At 33.1% G+C, this 19,101-nt stretch overlaps 1 protein-coding gene across 6 annotated transcripts; it reads right to left on the reverse strand.

Annotated features, from left to right (window-relative positions):
- Positions 1-2,170: 2,170 nt before the first annotated feature.
- Positions 2,171-19,101, reverse strand: LOC105322992 (uncharacterized). Of its 6 annotated transcripts, XR_010708932.1 has the most exons (15): positions 18,998-19,101; positions 16,873-18,413; positions 16,394-16,771; positions 15,263-15,988; positions 15,035-15,133; positions 14,775-14,876; positions 14,558-14,689; positions 14,392-14,414; positions 13,441-13,574; positions 13,025-13,354; positions 12,522-12,619; positions 11,522-11,599; positions 11,256-11,286; positions 4,286-4,349; positions 2,171-3,370 (listed from the first exon to the last, which is right to left on the reverse strand). XR_010708932.1 is itself a non-coding variant. In XM_066070400.1 (14 exons), the coding sequence occupies exons 2-14, from the start codon at positions 18,244-18,246 to the stop codon at positions 3,327-3,329; spliced, it is 3,549 nt and encodes a 1,182-aa protein (XP_065926472.1). In that variant the 5' UTR covers positions 18,247-18,413; positions 18,998-19,101; the 3' UTR covers positions 2,171-3,326. The 6 variants fall into 6 exon arrangements, 5 of the variants coding, with proteins under 5 accessions (XP_065926472.1, XP_065926469.1, XP_065926471.1 ...); XM_066070400.1 differs by lacking the exon at positions 4,286-4,349; XM_066070397.1 differs by lacking the exons at positions 2,171-3,370; positions 4,286-4,349 and adding an exon at positions 4,628-4,725.

Raw genomic sequence — 19,101 nt, forward strand, 5'->3', positions numbered from 1 at the left:
AAATCAGATTCTCTAAAAAGATTTGTTACTTGCATGTCATCATAATGATCTTGCATGTTGACATAGTTATCTTGCATGTTGACATAGTTATCTTGCATGTTGACATAATTTTCTGGCAAGATGACATAATTTATCTTGCATATAGGGAGCAGAAATATGCCACCATACATATCATAGGCAACTGTTTAAACTACGAAGTATCATGCAAAATATAGGATCATGTCTTCCATTCACATAATTAGCAAATAACGTCACTCAAATAACCATTTCAATCTCGGGGCTTATTCAAATTTTTTTCGTGCAAAAGTATCTTTTACCACTTTATAATTGGTTCCTTTGTTTTGTTTTTAGTTTTCCGTATTTATTTTTAAACAACATATAATAAGTTTTGGTTAAAGCTCCACAAAGGCTTGTTCTATCTTGTACCTTATCTAGGAGTTTCTGAGTCGGTAATAGGGACCCGTTTATAGATGTTAATATAGTAACATCTACTATTCACAAGTAAACCATAATATGAATGAACGCTTTTTGGTAGTTATTTCTTAACACTTAAACAGTTCTATGCATATATAACAGTAAAAACGAAAATTATGGTCGCATTTTTCTGCCATCTACATAATTTTTGGTCGACATAGCATATCACATTAATTCAACATAACTATCGCGTCAAGTCGAGATAACTTTCTAGTTTCTCGATCAAGACTGATTTTTGTTGGAATAGTTATCTCGATAATTTATCTTGTATCTTGACTAAAATTCGTGCCATTTGCAAAAACTGCCATTCACAAAAAAGATAAGTTATAAATAAATATTCGATAATAAAATTTTGGAATTACCCAGGACTTCTTTGATCTGCATGGAAGGACAATAATGGAAATAATAAGGACCATCCTCAAAATATATAAATAGTTATAATAAATTTATGTATAATGTTTTATTTTCCCTCTTAAAACGCAATGCATTTTGCGTCATTTCATCTTATTTAAAAAGTTGTACTGTCTTGAATACTTTAAATTACATGAGATTTGAAAGTGTTATTTTAAGAATTAAAATTTTTTTACCATTGGTTCTATTTTGGTGAATTCTATTTAATTTTAATTGTTTTTATTTCTAATCAAAACATAATAAATGGTTTTCTTGATATTATTTCTAAAAAGTATTATTTTATTCTTTAATCGTTCGTGTAGTTCAATATCAACCTTCCGTCGTCCGTGTTTTATTCAAAATGTCTTGAGCTTTAAACTCATCATAATTCATATACGAGGGTTGTTAGAAAAGTTCGCGGACAAGTTCGATTGTGAGCGGACTATTGGCATGATACCAGCAAAACTTGACGTACTTTCTATGAAAGATGTAAAGATTTGTTTGTTTTAAATGCACCTTAAAATATATACAGATTAATTATTTTGATAAGATAAGCTTGAAGAAGCATGCCAGTTTTTAATTGTTTTATATTTTGTACGCATTTTTCCCTTTTAAGAAAATGTGTAGTTTAAGCACATAAAATTAAACGATATTTCATATGAGATCACAGTAAGTTATGAAGTTCATTCTGTGGAATTTTCAATTAAATTGAAGAATTTCTGACGTTTTTATCGCCTAGTATGGACAACAAACGCTAGAAAAATGAGTAATAAACGTTAACGTAATTGGACACCTTGGAGCACCGGGCCGACTGTAAATTTTGTGTGCACGCAGAAATATCTCCGATGCAGACCAAAAGGTTCTTAGATACATCTATTAGGACAAAGGTTTACAATTAGAACCACGATTGGAATTGAAGGTTTTAAAAATGAAAATGCTGATATCTTGAGCTCTTGCAGCACCCCCCCCCCCTAATACAGCCCGGATCTTGCTTATCTGAAGTCGAAACTGCATGGACAGAGATCGGACCTAAACGATCTAATTTGACAAATAATGGTGTGAACTTGCGTTTTATAAATGGGTTAATGGCATGACAAGCGTGTGAACTAAAAGGTGTTTACTTTGAAAAAGAGTGACAATAGTGAATGAGAAATTGATAATGCATTTTTGTTTGCTATGGAGGCATATATCTACTCCTTTTGATGCATTCGCTTGCATACTTTAACGATTGCATTTAACATATTAAGACCAACACCATTATCATATATTGGTCCTTATAAGTGACCTCTAATTTTCTCTCTCTCTCTCTGGTTTGAACATATTTTATTGTATATATAATATACAAAGGGTTCGAACACAAGTACTTGCAACTTACTAGGTTCTCACCCAATTACAAGTAATTTGCAATTGTCATAAAACATGGTACATGTATATACACATATATTGAAAAAAATGGTAAAGAACAAAATAGTTTACTTATGTGAATCTGCGAGAATTGATTATAAAGTTCTGCACAGAAGTGATAATTCTTCAAGCTTATCTTATCAAATGAAATAACATTAGTTTTATAATCTAGGTTGTCATTACCCCATAGTAAAGTATGCGAATCTATAATACCTAAATTTTGTATTTGGAATGGTTCATTAAATAAGGTATTCCTTGCATTAGAAAATAGTTTGCAAACAAATAAAAAATGATATACATCTTCTTTCTTTCCACATACTAAGTATGCAATTTGGAGAATCAGCAATATTTCTTCTGTGTAAATCATAATTTAGTAAACAATTGTGTCTTAATTTTGTATGAATGATGTTAGCTACTCTTTTACCATGAAGAAAATATTTTGGAACTTTTGAATCACTGCTATTATTAGAGATGCTTCTTTGAAACTGGCGGATGGATGTTGATTTTTTAATATCCGAATTTAGTGAGTTCCATTTGCCTATTGCATCTGGAATAAATGATTTTTTATATGTATCATACTTAACTCTAGGAGGTATACAATTGTCTTCATAACGAGTATTGTAGCGAGAATTATCTTTCCTATAAATGTTAGCAATAGCACTAAGATATTGTGGTACAAGATTGTAATGAATTTTGTATATAATCTCTCTCTCTCTATTTTCAGCATGCTGTAACATTTCAATTCATTTACTCAGTATTTGTCCCATTTAAAAGTGAAATGACTTTGACTTTTTACAATGCTAAAAGTCTTATAAAAGTCTTCCTATTTCCTTTAATCTTGCCTAAAAGCTTTTGTACACTAACATGTCAACATTATACACATAAACACTCCAAAACCCATAAATACGCAGATAGCTAACGTCATATACATTAAATCCCGTCTGCAACAGTTTGTGCAACGAAGGGATAATAAATGTCGTTTATTAGAATATATATGTAATTAAATGATAGGTGGAGAAATATTATCTTCTAATCGCAACTTCTCAAACTTATGTCCGCTATGTTCTTCTTACTGGTTTTCTGACAGGTTTCGGAGTCATCTCTACAAAAGTAGACATGTCATGTTATCATCAATTAAATCACCGTAATATATTATGATATCAGATCTTCAATTGAATTCATTGTCCAAAACGGGTCATCAAAGGCCAACATTATGATTGTATAATCCTGTAAAAAACACTATTAAAAAATCACATACAAAAGTGAGAAAGAGTTGTAAAATTGAAAGGGGACACACACACACACACAGTTGCAATGTCGTCTGTAAAAATTTACCAAGAGAGTTTGATATGTCTCATTCTTCCCAATTCTAAAACCCAATATAATTTTTGCTTATCTTGCAAATTGGTAAACTTTTTTTACTTTATGTTAAATTAAATCAAACGATTCCCCTCTTTCTTTTGAATAAGGAAATGTTTCGAATTAAGTGTACAATATTCATACATTCTTTTTGTTTTAAGTCTGTTATTATATCTGCTCAATACTATGAGAAGTCTGCGTGCTGATATACGCAGACTACATTTTGGCTTTCTGAATTAAGGTCTAAGAGAGTGAAATACTTTTCCAGTTTGAAAGTGGTTTAAAAAACTAAGTAACAAGTTTGCCACCTTTAAGTGTTTCATTTGAGTACTGGCAATCCATCAAATATTTTTTTCATTATAAGACTGTTGTAAAGAAGTCCTTCTTAGAATATTTCATAATGTTTTGAATACCAAGAATTTTAGCAACTATTCTATAGAAAAATGCCGACCTTTGTCTTTTCGGGGAGGGCGAGGGGGGGGGGGGGGGGGGGGCAAGAAGAAGTTCTCTGCTACATATAAATGCATCTTTTCATAAAGAAAATTATGTTGTTAAATTTTTAGAATATGTTGACAATATCATAATGTAAAGAATATCTTCCCAGCTCAGAAAGCATGATTCACAAAACACTATAACTGTATGTTAGGAAAAAATGTACCCTCAAGTTCGAAGATGTTCCAATTCACTACAGATTGCGTTATTTTTCCTTCCTCATCTTATCTCTGAAGAAAGTAATGCGATTTTATAATTAAATTTTTTGGTTAAATGATATTTTGACTTTCATTAAAATAATGTTATTTAATTTATCAACACATCTTTTTAACAACATGAGCTTTCCTTTGAAATAGCTTTGACGAAAAATGCTTTGTTATTTAAAAAGAGCTTTTAAAATTTTTTTCATATGTAAACTTAAAATTACTAGTATATTATATTTACAAATACGATATTCATTGCTTTATTTGAATTGCCTTGTTTAGGGGTCGGATAATAACCCATGAAGTAAAGGGAAACAAGTCTATCGTCGATGACCCATACAATGCCCATTAGAACAGTTATTCAGTTCTCTTGACATGGAAGTGACGAGAAATTGTCCGGTTTCTTGACATCAGTAGCAAAGAAACAAGTCTAATTGATAAAGGCAATTACATTCTCAAACTATCAAAATATCAAGGTTAAAAGGCATGTAATTAATATGATAAAGATTTTACAAAAGATATCATAAATGAAGTTGAAGACAATCAAATTTATCCCTTACAGATAAATACAGTTATTGAGAATAAAGCCTAAGAAAATATAATGCAATTTTTCCGGATAATTTTTTCTAGGTAAACATAATTAATAGTCAGTTTTTTATACAGATGTGTGAGAATAGAGAAGAAAATTTTTAAACATTATGTGCATTAACACTATATTGCCATATTGTGCCCCCCTTTCATGTCCATGTTTTTGCATATTTGGCCCCGCTTGTGGCACCCCAGGGGTGGTAGAGCCATGAATTTTACAATTTAGATTCTTCTTACCATAGAGATGCTTCACACCAAAAATGGTAACGATCGGCCTGGTAGTTTTCAAGAAGAAGTTAAAAATGTAAAATTGTTAACGCACGACGCACGGCGCACGACGCACGACGACGGACGAAAACCAATTGCAATAGGTCACCTGAGTTACTCAGGTGACCTAAAAAGCCATCACAGTTCCGCCACATATGCGTTTGAGTAACTTTTTCACATGTCAGGTGTGAAGTTGGATAAAGTAGAAATCTAAGTTAAGATCAAAAAGTGCGCAATTTCTATATATAATTTTGCAACAGTGGTTCAATATTTATGCATTTAGAAATAACCGCCCTGTTTTCATTGTTATCTCATTCAGCAGATAAGTTTTAACCATTGCAGTCTCTTTTCAATTTCACAAAAGAAATATTCCAAAAATACCTTAAGTTCGTAAGACAAATAGTAATTATTGAATCTGGTTCTTCCTTTCATTAGTTTTATACGATCTATTCTAATGTAATACAGATTCTAGAATGTCATAGAGTTTAAATAATTATATACTCTATGCGCACTTAAGATTTCTAAACAGTCTAAATAGGAAACAATACGTGGTGGAGAACAACACACACACTTTTCAAACAAAAACAAGCATCACAACTAAAACTATGAAAGCAATTACAAAGGACACTACAACGTATTTATTTGGTTTGTTTTCTAATATCTATTGCAATTGGTCCTCGTCTGTCGTCGTGCGTCGTCCGTTCTGCATTAACAATTTTACATATATACAGTGTATATTTTTTAATTACAACGCCAATTGTTACCATTTTTAATGCAAAGCATCCCTATGATAAAATAAATCTAAATTGTTAAAGTCATGACTCTACCACCCCCGGGGCGCCACAGGCGTGGCCAAATATGCAAAAAACGCAAAATTTTCAAAAAATCTTCTTCTCTACTCCCACACATGTGAGGACATGTCCATGAAGCCCTCTACCAAATTTATGAAATTCATGGTCCCTTTGTCAGGGGTTCAGGCTCTAGGGAGAGGCTAATTTGACCATATAGTAAACATGTATGCAATCTTAGAAAATCTTATTGTCTACCACCATATATATTTGTTAAAAACCAAAAGCATGGTTATGCTGTATATGTATGGAGGTCTTTACCTAAATTGTGAAATTCATGACTTCTGGGACAGGGGTTTTAGCCCTAGGGCGGGACCAATATAGTCATATAGTGTAAACATATAACATCTTAGAAAATCTTCCTCTTTACTCCAACCCATGAGGGAAAAACCTGCATGCATCATGTGGTTAGTAGTTCAGGAAATTCTCTACCTAAATTGTAAAATTTATGACCCCTGGTCAGAATTTCAGGCCATAGGGGGTGCAATATGACCATATAATGGTAATGCATATATAATGTTTAAAAATCGTCTCTACTCTCAGACATCTCTAAGATTTCATAATTATGTTAACCAGGAAGTTCTCTACTAAAATTGTTTATTTTATGTCCCCTGAAGTATGGGTTTTGACTCTAGGGCGGGGTCAAAATGGATGTATAGTGTTAATACATATAATGTTTAAAAATATCTTCTCTTCTCCCTCACACCTGTAAGGAAATCTGAATTTTAAAGACACGGAAGCCCTCTACCAAAATTAAAAATTTCATGTCCCTCAAGTAGGGATCTGACTCTTGGATGGGGCCAAAATAATCATATAGTGTTATGCATTTAATGTTTTAAAAAATCGTTTTCTTTACTTTTGTTGATACTGAATAAAACTGACTGCATATAAAGAAAGAAAATAAAGCCATCTATCAAAATTTTAAATTTCATGTCTCCCAATGGAGGGATTTGAATCTAGGGCGGGGCCAAAACATTAATATAGTGTATTGGGTAGGGGTTCTTATTGGAGGGTGTGGCCAAATTGGTCATTTAGTGTTAATATTTACAAGTGGCCAATAGGCCTTAACGGTTACCTGAGTACCATAGCCCAAACACAAAATTGTGGAGGAGTCTCATAAATGCATTTAATTGAGTTTCCTCCCTGTCTGAATTCTTCTGAGAGGTCTCTTAATAATGTAGTTTGGCACAAGACCTATCGCTCGTATCAGAGTGTATTGCCTACTACTAAAAAGGTGCAAACTTTTAAAATAGGTTTTATGTTTATATATTTTCATATAAAGACTAAAACAAGGCGGCTAGTATACTACTTATTACTTTACTATTAACAAGTCTACTTGTTTATTCTTTTAAGAAATTTAAATACTGTTTTTTGTTTCAAATGATAAAATACTTGCATAACTATTTTGATCATACAACATCTTAATTATATTACATTTTATTTACTGATTAATTACTAAATATGGACAAGCGAAGGAAGATAACTCCATTTTGAAGAAGCAAAGGAAGATAACTTGGTTAACTGTTATAATCCTCTTCTCTGGACTCCTTTCAATTGCTTTCACAATATCATATTGATAACTTTGATGGAAAGCTTCATTATTTTTCTTTTCTAAACATGTGAATTAACTCATTTATTTCACTGAAATTCCTGAGCAGAATAAATAAGACAAATACATACTGTAAACCAACTTTTATTCGCGTGTGAGAAATGTTCGCGAGATTCGCGAGGGCCTCATTGTCGCGAATATTTCTCGCCACATACCAGTATTTACCATAAAGTTGTAATGAAAGAAACCGGTGTGGATAAGGGTTAGTCGCAAAAATTTGTCGCTGCGAACCAGTTCATCTCGGATAAATCGCGAAATAAAGTCGTCGCGAATAATAGTTGGTTTACAGTACCCCCCCCCCCCTTCCCAGCCATAACACTTGCCTTACATGCAGATGACAAGATAAATTTTTTTTTCTAAATATGCCGTTAGTTTTTATTCCGTGTTCTGTGTCTGTAGAAAAGATTGTTAAAAGTTAACATTATGTGCATTAACACTATAAGGCCATATTGCTCTCATCGCCACCCCTACGACCTTAACCACTGACCCAGGGGCCATGAATTTCATAATTTATGTAGCGGAGTTTGTGGACTTCATAACCAGGAATTCAGTTTTTTCCCCACAAGTGTGGGAGTAAAAAAGAAGATTTTCTAAGATTTAATACATTTTCACTATATGGCCAAAATGGCCCCACCCTATAGCCTAAACCCCTGACCCAGGGGCCATGGATTTCACAATTTTGGTAGAGAGTTCATGGAAATTATAACCATGCATTCAGTTTTTTCCTCACATGTGTGGGAGTAGAGAACAAATTTTTGAAAATTTGGCTTTTGTGTGTGCATATTTTGCCCCGCCTGTGGCCCCCTCCCCCCCACACGATGTAGTATCGATATCGATGATATCGACGATATTGTATCGATATTGATTCACTGATTTCAATATAATAGAACTTAAATGCATATGTACAAAACTACAGCTGCCCAAATTTAACATCCATATTCAACGTCGATATCGACGATATCGTATCGATATCGATTTTCTTTGTCCTCAACTGAATTTGTCCATATTCATGTCGATATCGTCGATATCGACAATATCGTATCGATATCAAGTTGCATATATACACAACTACAGCTGTCCACATTTAACGTTGATATCGTCGATATCAACAATATTGTATCGATATCGATTTGTATAGGTACAGAACTCAATCTGTCCATATTTATCGTCGATATCGACGATACCGTATCAAAATCTATTATCCTTTGTTTACAACTTAAGTTGTCCATATTTTAAGTCGATATAGTCGATATCGACGATATCGTATCGATATCGATTTGCATATAAACACAACGGCAACTCACCATATTTTGACGTCGATGTCGTCGATATCGTAACGATATCGGTTGACATATGTACACAACAAAACCTGTATCGGTATTTATTTGCTTTTGTGCAGAATGTAATCAAGTACTTTGGAAAACTGTATCATGGTTATCTTTAGATTTGACTATCTGGACGATCACAATTATTTCATTTTACAATCCTTAAAACCCATCATTTAGACGTTCTTCTTATTGTTATTGATTAATTTTTAATACCGATGATTTAGAAGATTTCATTTGAGTCAATATTGAGGTTGATATTGTCATTTTAAATAATATTATTATATTTGTTATAATGCAATTATAAAGATCGCTATTGATTAGGATATCGTCATTCTGTGTACGATATCGCCTATAAATAGTAAGCCTTTAAACTTATTAGTGTCGATATCGATGTCGATATCGTCATTTTATGTACGATATCGTCGATATCGACATTAAAATAGATTTTGCAACTTACATCAGTGTATGTCAATATCGATGACGATATCGTCAAGTTGTGTACGATATCGTCGATATCGACATCATATAATTGGATTAGCATTTTTCAAAATTCGATATCGATGTTGATATCGTCATTTTGGTGTCGATATCGTCTATATCAACAACAAAGTTGGTCTTGGACATGTATGATTTTAGATTCCTACCATAGAGATGCTTCACACCAAAAAATGGTAACAATTGGCCTTGTAGTTTCTAAGAAGAAGTTGAAAATGCAAAATTGATAACACACGGCGCATAGACGCACGACGACGGACGAAGACCAATTGCAATAGGTCACCTGCGTGACTCAGGTGACCTTATAAAGTGTTTACAAAACGTCTACTGACACAGAATTAAGTCTGACTGGATTAATAGAAAAAAAAACCCATTAAGCTAACATCTTTAATAATATTTCATGTCACCCATGTGTAATGCAAGGGTTATTGCTGGGAATGGGGGATGTGTATGTGTTTCATTATTTTATTCTGCGCAGGAATTTCAATGATATAAATGAGTTAATTCACACATTTAGAAAAGAGAAAGAATGAAGCTGTCTATCAAAGTTAAGATATTCTGAAAGCTTTTGGAAAGAGTTCAGGGGGAGGTTTGAAACAGTTCATCAAGTTATCTTCCCTTGCTCCTTCATACTGCACTTATCTTCCTTCGCATGTTCTTATTTAGTAATTAATAATTGAAGAAAATAATTAAGGAGTTGTATGATCAAAAGAATTATGCCAGTATATTTGTCATTTAAAACAAAAACAGTTTTTGAATTTTTTAATTAACAAATACTGTAAACAGGGTTATTTTTGCCCCGTGTTAATTTCGCCCTTTTTCATTTGCATACGGTTTCGCCCCGTCTTGAATTTACCCAGATATGTTTGTTAAAAAAGAGATAAATTAAGACCTTGGAATTCGCACAGAATTCAATTCGCCCGCTGATAATGAGGTCGAAAGGGGCGAAAAAAAGAGGGCGAATATTTCCTTGACTTGTTTAAAGTAAATTAATAATTGACTAACCAAAATCACTGATAAGACGTGCATGTCAAATTATTCGGTATAAACGCCTGATGGTGATTAAATGTCAATGAAGTTTGAATATTCCGAAGCTGGAATAGAAGTGAGTAAAACATTAAAGCTTTTAAAACTTTTTTTTGTTAAATTGCCCACAGGGAGTGTTTCGTCTGTCCCTATTATGGGGGATGAGAGATTGTTTTAAAGACACATATATTCTAGCCACCTTGTTTAAGTTTATCTATGAAAACATATACACATAAAACCTATCTTGAAAGTTAAGAAATATGGGAAATTTTTATCAGTCTTGCACCTTTTCAATATCAGATCATGCACTCTATTATGACCTTTAATTTTTTCGCTAAAATTATAGGTCTCAATTCTTTTTGAAAGATTTCAGGCAGGGAGAGGGTCGTCATTACAACATAATAATATTTCTACTCATGAATGAAACTTAATTAAATGCATATATGAGACTCGTCGACAAGTTTGCATATTGGCTATGATACTCAGATGACTATTATGGCCTACAGGCCTCTTGTTTTTGGTTGCGCTATCGATCACTCGGGTTTAATGAGTCGAGAGCCAAGATTGATAACGTTGGCAAACTTAAAGATTAAATGAAAAAAAAACATCAATATAATGGACATTAATGCAAAAATCCTTCTATTATTATGATATATTAAAAAAAAACTAGCAAGACTTTTTAAGCCATTTAGAGATTATGTGAGAAAAAATTATATAACATAACTCGTTTCACTATCAATTTCCGTTAAAAACGTTTTTAAACAACACTTACTGTCAATAGTTTGGCCGAAATATCTTCTCTCCTGTTAAATAAATCGAGGAAAATGTTAAATTATCACATTTTAAATAAAATATTCTATTAAAGGTTTTTTCTTACATTCTCTAAATTCGATCACATCATTTAAAATTTTTCAAGACATTCAAAATATTATATCATTAACGATAATTTCGTGTTAAAATGTGTATTCACCAAAAAGTAAGGCGATGGTTCCTTTTTTTAATATTTGAAAAAATAAATACATCAACTTTGATCTGTACCTCAAAACTTATAATTTCTTTGTTGATTGGTACATGTACAAGCGTGTTAACAATTCGTCTGTTTAACATCCAAAGAAGCTGAAATATGATAAATATTATTATAAAATTTTACATTTCACATTTTATGCATATATAATATGAACATTCATCCACCTATAAATCTGAAGACAGGGAAGACACTATCATATCAGAGATGCATCAACCATACAAGCTTTTGTTTCAGAAAAGGCACAAGGTTACTTGACAGTAGACATGATTCATTTACCTGTTCGATCACCAAAAAATACAAGTCGATCAGTTAAACTATCTAATGTATGACTGGCATTAAGCATTTAAAATGTCTAAGGTTCAGGTGAGCTAAAAATGTAAAAGTCCAAAGGTTTCGAGCGCTTCACTTGCAGATGACCATTAAACCTTTTGTGGTAAGACATAAAAAAAGTGACAGAAAAATGTTATATTAAATATCGATCTATATATCTATTCTTTATTTAGGAAGTATATACGTCACAGTTGGAAGTGCTTCATACCTCCTAAAAGTTAAACTTGTTCATTCATCTGGAAATCTGGTAACATACGGCAACCGTTAACATGACTGATAATTGTATTATGTATCTCCAGATGCATTATCCATTATCCATTCAAATATGGTTAAGATAACATGCTCTTAAAGGTTAATTTATCCTGAACCATGACTGGTGTTATGTATTTCATGAAATTCAGTCCGGCAGGTTTTGTCGATAGATGGCTGATAGACATCTTAATCAAATTATATAATTTGCCACATACAATATCTAAAAACATGATGATTATCATTGATTCCAAGATTGGTGAAGACAGACTCAGAAACATTTAAAGGTATATCTAACGTTCACTTGTTCCTATATCCAGAAAATAGATTCATTCTCTGCAATTAGACATTTGCCAAAAACTGGGATAATGATACCATGCGAGTAAACATGCATAATGAGTTTTATTTGTTTCAAAAATAAACATGTTTTACCCGGAATTGCATGCGTTCCTTTTCTTTATCTTCGATATGAAGACCAATGATATTACTTGAATGGTGGCTTAATTCATCGGTTGTGTCCATTGATTGGCCTACAATATGTATATAACACCATAAAGATAATTTTAGAAGTGCTTGAAAATGAAAATGTTTTTCTTTTTAGTTTTAGCATGTTTATAAAATACATTCAAAAAACTACTGTATATGCAGGAAAGATTTCCTTCCCATTTAATTTTAGCCCCATTCTTCTCCATCGCCAGCGGGCAAATTGAAGACTGGTTGACAATCAAAATATTAAGTTATTATGTTAATTAGCAAGAATATCTATCTTACAACTGTGTCGGGGCGAATTCAAGAAGAGGCGAAACAAATTGCAAATAAAGAAGGGGCGAAAATATTCCTGAATACAGTAGTATATGATCCTCTATAATTACAGTATTAAAAAGCGATTTGCCTTTAAAATTTACTGATTACTATTTACGTTCACATTTACTAACCTGTTACCAGCAGGATGTGTTTTGGTTTGGTAGTTCGTCGGGAAAAGTTAGTCGTAGACTCGAAAATTGTCATATCAAGATATATCTTTATTACGTAACGGCTTTTTGATTCGAACGCAATTCTTCCTTCAACATTTGCTATGTAATCATCAACATTGCAACAATCAGATTGCCAGATAACTTCCTTAACAGTCTTCCGAATTTCAACGCGCATCATATAAAAGCTTGATAATGTAGAGTCTGGCATGGTAACCAAATCTTTAACACGTAGAGGTTTTGTGGGGTCTTCGAAATACACAGTATGATCCAAGCACGAGATTTCGAGTTCCTCTAAAAAGCAAACAATACTTGGGTAAGCACATTACCGTTTTCGAAAGAAAAACATTGTACGCGTTAGTTGACGTTGCAAGACTTACCTGGCTTTGGAAGTCTTAAGGACTTTAACAACTCCTGTTTTGTCCTACACAGAGAGAATTTGGATGCAAGAGGTGGTTCCACAATGTCTTCAGGACTCTGAAGCCCTTCCAGTCGTCTTTTGAGTCTATTTAGTCTTAAAGTAAAGTCCAATCGGAATGAGTATATTTGGTATTACCTTATATTTGGTTCATAACGTTTTATTCGTTTTCTTTTCTCTATTTTCAAAATATATGACAACAAAGAGTACATGTACATGCAAAAAATATAATCCATAAGAACATGCTGAAAATGACACGTACACTATCACAAAAAAAAACCCAGACGCAAATAAAATCAAATAAAAATTTTCTTCGCTAATGCAATCTAGAACATGCGAAAATGTGATTTGATATACTGCACTCGTACTCACAAAATGACAAATATCAAATATGCATTCAATAAATGATTATAAAATTATATAATCTTGGAGAAAACAATTTCAATACATTATATAAAACAATATGTACAAAGCATTGCACTATACAGCCGTTGCATTTACATTTCCCATACACGCCATAGACTATTTAGAAAAATATGTTACATCTGTTTTCAAATTATAAAACTTTTAACCGATTTTACTGTACTGAATTAAAAAGATAATATGGAATCCGAATTTTTGATCTTTAATACCGGTAAATCGATATCGGGAGTTATTCCAATTTTGACTTTCTTGCTATCAGCAATAAATTATCTGACAAGAAAATAAGGTCTAAAATGAAAACCACTAAATTAAGGAGGGAATCTAGTTTTGAAAAAATATCCATAGCTAACAGGTAAAGCAATTTGTATATACAGTAATATATTTATTGTTCAATCCTTGGCAATCTGATATGGTACATGCTTACTGATTACACGGCAAAAGTTTTCAAAGTTCCCTTTGATTAGAGAGACAAAATTCCAACAATACAAACCTTTCCCTTATTTCTTGTGCGTCCTGCAAAAAAAAAAACCAATATCTTTAGGACCAAAGTATCTATATGATTTTACACCCATTCCCTCCCCCCAAAAAACGAACAAAACAAAACAACAGCAAAATACCGCTGAATTTGAAAGGTAATTGCAAGAACGGATACATACTGAGTGAAAATTAAGCAACGACGAAGTCCCTAGGCTGGTCACGGACTTCGAGAAAAGTTTGCTATCTTCCTTTACGTATAAGCCAATCTCTCTTCGTTGTTGACGAATCTTTCTTCTTTGCAATTTGTATTCCTTTTAAAGTTAGAATACACAAGGAAAAAATTAATCTACAAGAAGAGGAAATACATAGAAAATGAACATAGTAATGAAGTTATACCTGCTTTAGATCACTCCACATCTGTTGTTCTTTTTCGGTGATCAAAAACCGAAGCGAGGCAAACTCTTGTCTTAATGTCTCCTCATTTTGAAGTTTTGTCATCTGAAATATTTAAAATATTCAGTTGGTTTTGGTTGTAGAAATGAATGCGACAAACAAAATATAAACACCTAACAAATGTGAGAGACATGTAAAAGTCTCATTTCAGGCTTTCTTATTTTATGGTTACTGTCGCTTTCGTGTATATTTTTTATAGATACCAATGTTGAGTTTTCGGCTGCGTCAAGTTGCTCCGATAGAATATTGATGGTCTGAGAGCTGTTGTTGAAGAAATTCTGCATTTCACTGTCAAACCCTTCCTTAATTTTTTTTATTAAAAAAAAAATTAGTTAGAAACAAAACGCAAACTCAAATAAAAAATGTTACATCAATCGTGAAATGGATTTGTAAAATTAACTTCGGTAATCTTTACAATTTGAATTTGTTACCTTCTCTTTTAAGACATATTTTAGCAATCTTGTGATTTTATGATCAGAGCACTTTCCATTCATCAAAATGCAGTCATCGCATCTCATTGCATTGCAGTTGTCACAAAAGTAAATGCAAATATTCATGTGTTCGGAGCAACCAAAGAAACTGAATGGTTTTGATCTACAAATCCTGTGGTGGCTCGGATGATAGCGGGTACAACATGTTTCACAGAAGTAAATCATACAGTCTTCACAAATATTGTACAGTTCAGATTTTAATCCACAAAATTTACAGAAATGATCAACACTACATTTTTCTTCGGCAGTTTGTTGTAAAGTTTGTCGGATTTTTTTAGTAGTATTTTTTATTTGCGTGGACTGTATTTCGTTTGCTCGATTACATTCATCCGACTTCATGTTTCCATTTGTACGGTCTTCCGAACGATTTAATTCGACTTTTTCAATTCTGGTTCCAATTCTACTTCCAGAAATTTCAGAACGAATTAGGTCGATGTCACCGCTTAAATTCCTACGCCATCTCTGATATGGTACCAGTTCGAAGTTCCGAATTCTGTTTCCATATCCATCGGATTCATTTTCTTTTTCATCTGAATTGTACTTGGGCCGAACGGTTTCTTTTCCGCATAAAGTACTGTCATCGCCTGACGCCCCTATATCTAACTTAGTTTCAATGTTGTTCATAATATTACTACATCCGTTTTCTTTGCATCCATCGGCGTCTTTCTTTAATATACGTACATGTAACAAAACAAAAAATAAAAATAAAATATACACATAACGCTCAAGGTTTTTTGAAATTTAAATAATATTCACCCTTATTTTATGTATTTCTACATAAATAACACCAATTGTATTTACTGTTTTCTGAAGTTTATTTTACAACCCTTAAAAAATACAACTCACCAAAGCTGGTCAACATAGGTTCAGCAGTTTAAGAAAAATGATTTTTAAAAGTTTTTGACCGACAAACGACAAACAACGCACGAGGCACACGCAAAATACATTGGTGATTACAAATGTAGAAAGCATCATAAAAGGAAGGAAAATCCCAAGTCAACGATTACTCATTACTTTCTTCAATTCCAAACGATCTATCGTGAAGTTGTATAAATTCAGAAAATTACACACCTGTTCAAATGTCATGTGGTCCTCCAATTTGTGAAGGCTACTTGCGTGCTCGGAACAAAGCATTTCCAAAACTAAACATTCATCGCACCTCATCATTTTACACTGGTCACAAAAGTAACGATAAACGATTTTGTGTTTTGCACAGGCAAACTGACTAAATGATACATCTTTGCATATTGTATGACCTTTAGGATGATACAAAGCTAGACAAAAATCGCAGAAAAACTCCATACAGTCTTTGCATAGATTATACTGTTCTTGGGAGAGGTGGCAGTATTTACAACAAGGCTTGGTTCCAGAAGAAGCGCTTTTAAACGGTTGTGTGGTCAAAGCCTGCTTCTCTGTTCTTTTTCTCTCCAAAATATTTCCTTCCTTTGCCTTATCAAGAGAAACGAAGTTTATTTACACACATATCATAAAATTCTTTTCCTTACTTTATTTCAACATAATACCTTTTGTAAAATTTTTAATTGACTTACCTTTCCATGATCAATGTTGTCTTTAAAATCTCTTGTAATCAGATAGTGTCCCCTGCACCTTTCCTTTTTACAGTCTTCACATCTGGGTCTGATGCAATCCAAACAAAAATATTTGGAAATCCTAATGTGCGCTAGACATCCAAATTCTGAAAATGCTATGTATCTGGTGATTTTGTGTTGTAATATTGGAGGATGGCTAATACTAAAGCAAAAATCACAAAGAAATATGTCGCAAAATGGACAAACATTCCAATACAGGCAATACTTGTTACAAGACCCACAAGCCAACTTCTTGATCTGCTTTTGTGTTTCCTCTGAGGATGGTAATACCAACTCTTTCAGCTCTACATAAAAGGAGGATGGAATGGTATCAAGAGTAGAAGCTGTTGTTTTGTTCAAATGAAAAATATTTTTCCGTACGGGATCTCGTTTTGTTTGATTGGTCTTTCTATCTATCCCTGGACTGTTCCAAAATCCACTACCAATACCTTCTGTCTTTTTACGGCTTTCCTCTTTAGATGACTGTGTGATCAGGTACACTTCATGGTCATCACCCTTTTCAAGCTTTCCTTTCCTTTCCTCATCGATCATCAATCTTTTATCGTCCATCTTGGGAATCTGAATCTTTTCTGGGTATTTCATTTCTCTATTATCGACTGCTTCATACTCTTGGACATCCTCCTTAAAAAGCTGCGTAAGAGAATACACCTCATCCTCGCTTATGTCATTATCGCTCTCTTTGTCTTTATCCTTCTTTTCATCGAGCCTCTGAGGAGAATTCCGTTCCTTAGTATCACCACAAGCTTCCCAAGATGGAGTCTTTGGAGTAAAAAATCTACTGTCATCGTCTCCCTCCAATTCTGGATTTTCCATCTCGGAAATTTCCTGTACAGAATCAGTTTCTTCACTATCGTTATCTTTTGTTTCCGGAGTCCCATCACCTACCCCACTATCAACGGTTCCTTTAATTTCTTCATTTTCCTTCTCAGAAATCTTTTGCAGAGAAATTGTTTCTTTGTTATCGTAATCTTTCATTTCCTGAACCTCCTCATTTACCCCCATTGGAGAATGAATTCCACTATCGACTTTTCTCTCCTTTTCTTGATCTTCCGTCTCAGAAATCTTCTGTGGAAAATCCATTCCATGGTTAACACTTTCTTGTAGGCTTTGACATTCCTCATCAAAAAGAGTTACGGGAGAATTATCTTCACTGTCAACTTTACCATCCATTCCTTGATCTCTCTTCATAGAACACTCCTTTTCTTTCTGTGTTTGAACTTCCTCTACAGAGAGTGTCTTTAAAGAATACACTCCACTGTTATCTTTCTCTAATTTTTGGTCCGCTTCTTCATACAGCTTGCATGGAGAATCCATTTCTGGGCTAGTTCCCTCCTGTCCCTATTCGTAAAATTTTATTTGTTTAGGTCAAATACTAAACAACAGCTGCTAGTCTTCAGACGTTACTTTGCAATCTGTTTTCCACAGTTGGTCCCTTTAATTTCTTCCTCTCGAGCATTACATCTTGAATGTGTCTGCAGAACCTGTGTGAAATGCTTCAATAACTATCATTTTTCATATATTCTTATACATTTTTAACCATAGTAATGCCTTGGTTGAATCCAGTTCTGATCTCTGCTTACTTGTTGTGTTTTTTGTATTTTTTAAAAATTATTTTCTCTTTCGCTTTATTTTCGGCCCTTTTGTTTATGCTTTTTTGCATGTGATTGCCAATTTACCATAAAGTATATTTTTGAAATAGCTTTAATTTGTAGATCCGCCCATCCTTGCTGATGTTATTAATGTAGTCCGAAAAGTATCAGCCGTTTCTTGGATTTTAAAGGACGTGCCATGAATTAACGGCAGATATACAGTATTGTGCCATATGTTTATAAAAAAAAAAAAGTCGATGACGTCACACAAACGGACATAAACGGAAGTGCTTATTTACTGAAAATTCATAACCATCATAGGATTATATAATTTTGATAATACATGATGAAACTCATGTACATGGATTTCGAACTATAAAATGAAAAAATGAACAGTTGATCAATTAATACGTTATAAATAAAAGAAACAAATCATATCAATTGAATTAAGAATAAAATAAAATAAAAGTACTTACTCACTTTGTGTTTGTTAGAACATTTATTTTTGCTTTTCAAGGAAATAAAAATGAAACCGAAAGCTAAACGAAATATTCTATGTACGGTATATCCAAACTTTTTG

This window comes from Magallana gigas, chromosome 8 (genome assembly GCF_963853765.1).
Source record: "Magallana gigas chromosome 8, xbMagGiga1.1, whole genome shotgun sequence".
Classification (NCBI taxonomy): Eukaryota; Metazoa; Mollusca; class Bivalvia; order Ostreida; family Ostreidae; genus Magallana; species Magallana gigas.

Bases quoted from the DNA above. Each gene is read 5' to 3' on its own strand.
- LOC105322992 (XM_066070397.1), bottom strand. From the start codon at position 18,246: ATGGATTCTCCATGCAAGCTGTATGAAGAAGCGGACCAAAAATTAGAG. The intron at 11,287-11,521 runs GTACAGATCAAA...TTTATTTAACAG, and splicing joins AAGAAATTATAAGTTTTGAG to GAGAGAAGATATTTCGGCCA. The intron at 4,726-11,255 runs GTAAGTGTTGTT...ACTGATGTCAAG, and splicing joins TTTCGGCCAAACTATTGACA to AAACCGGACAATTTCTCGTC.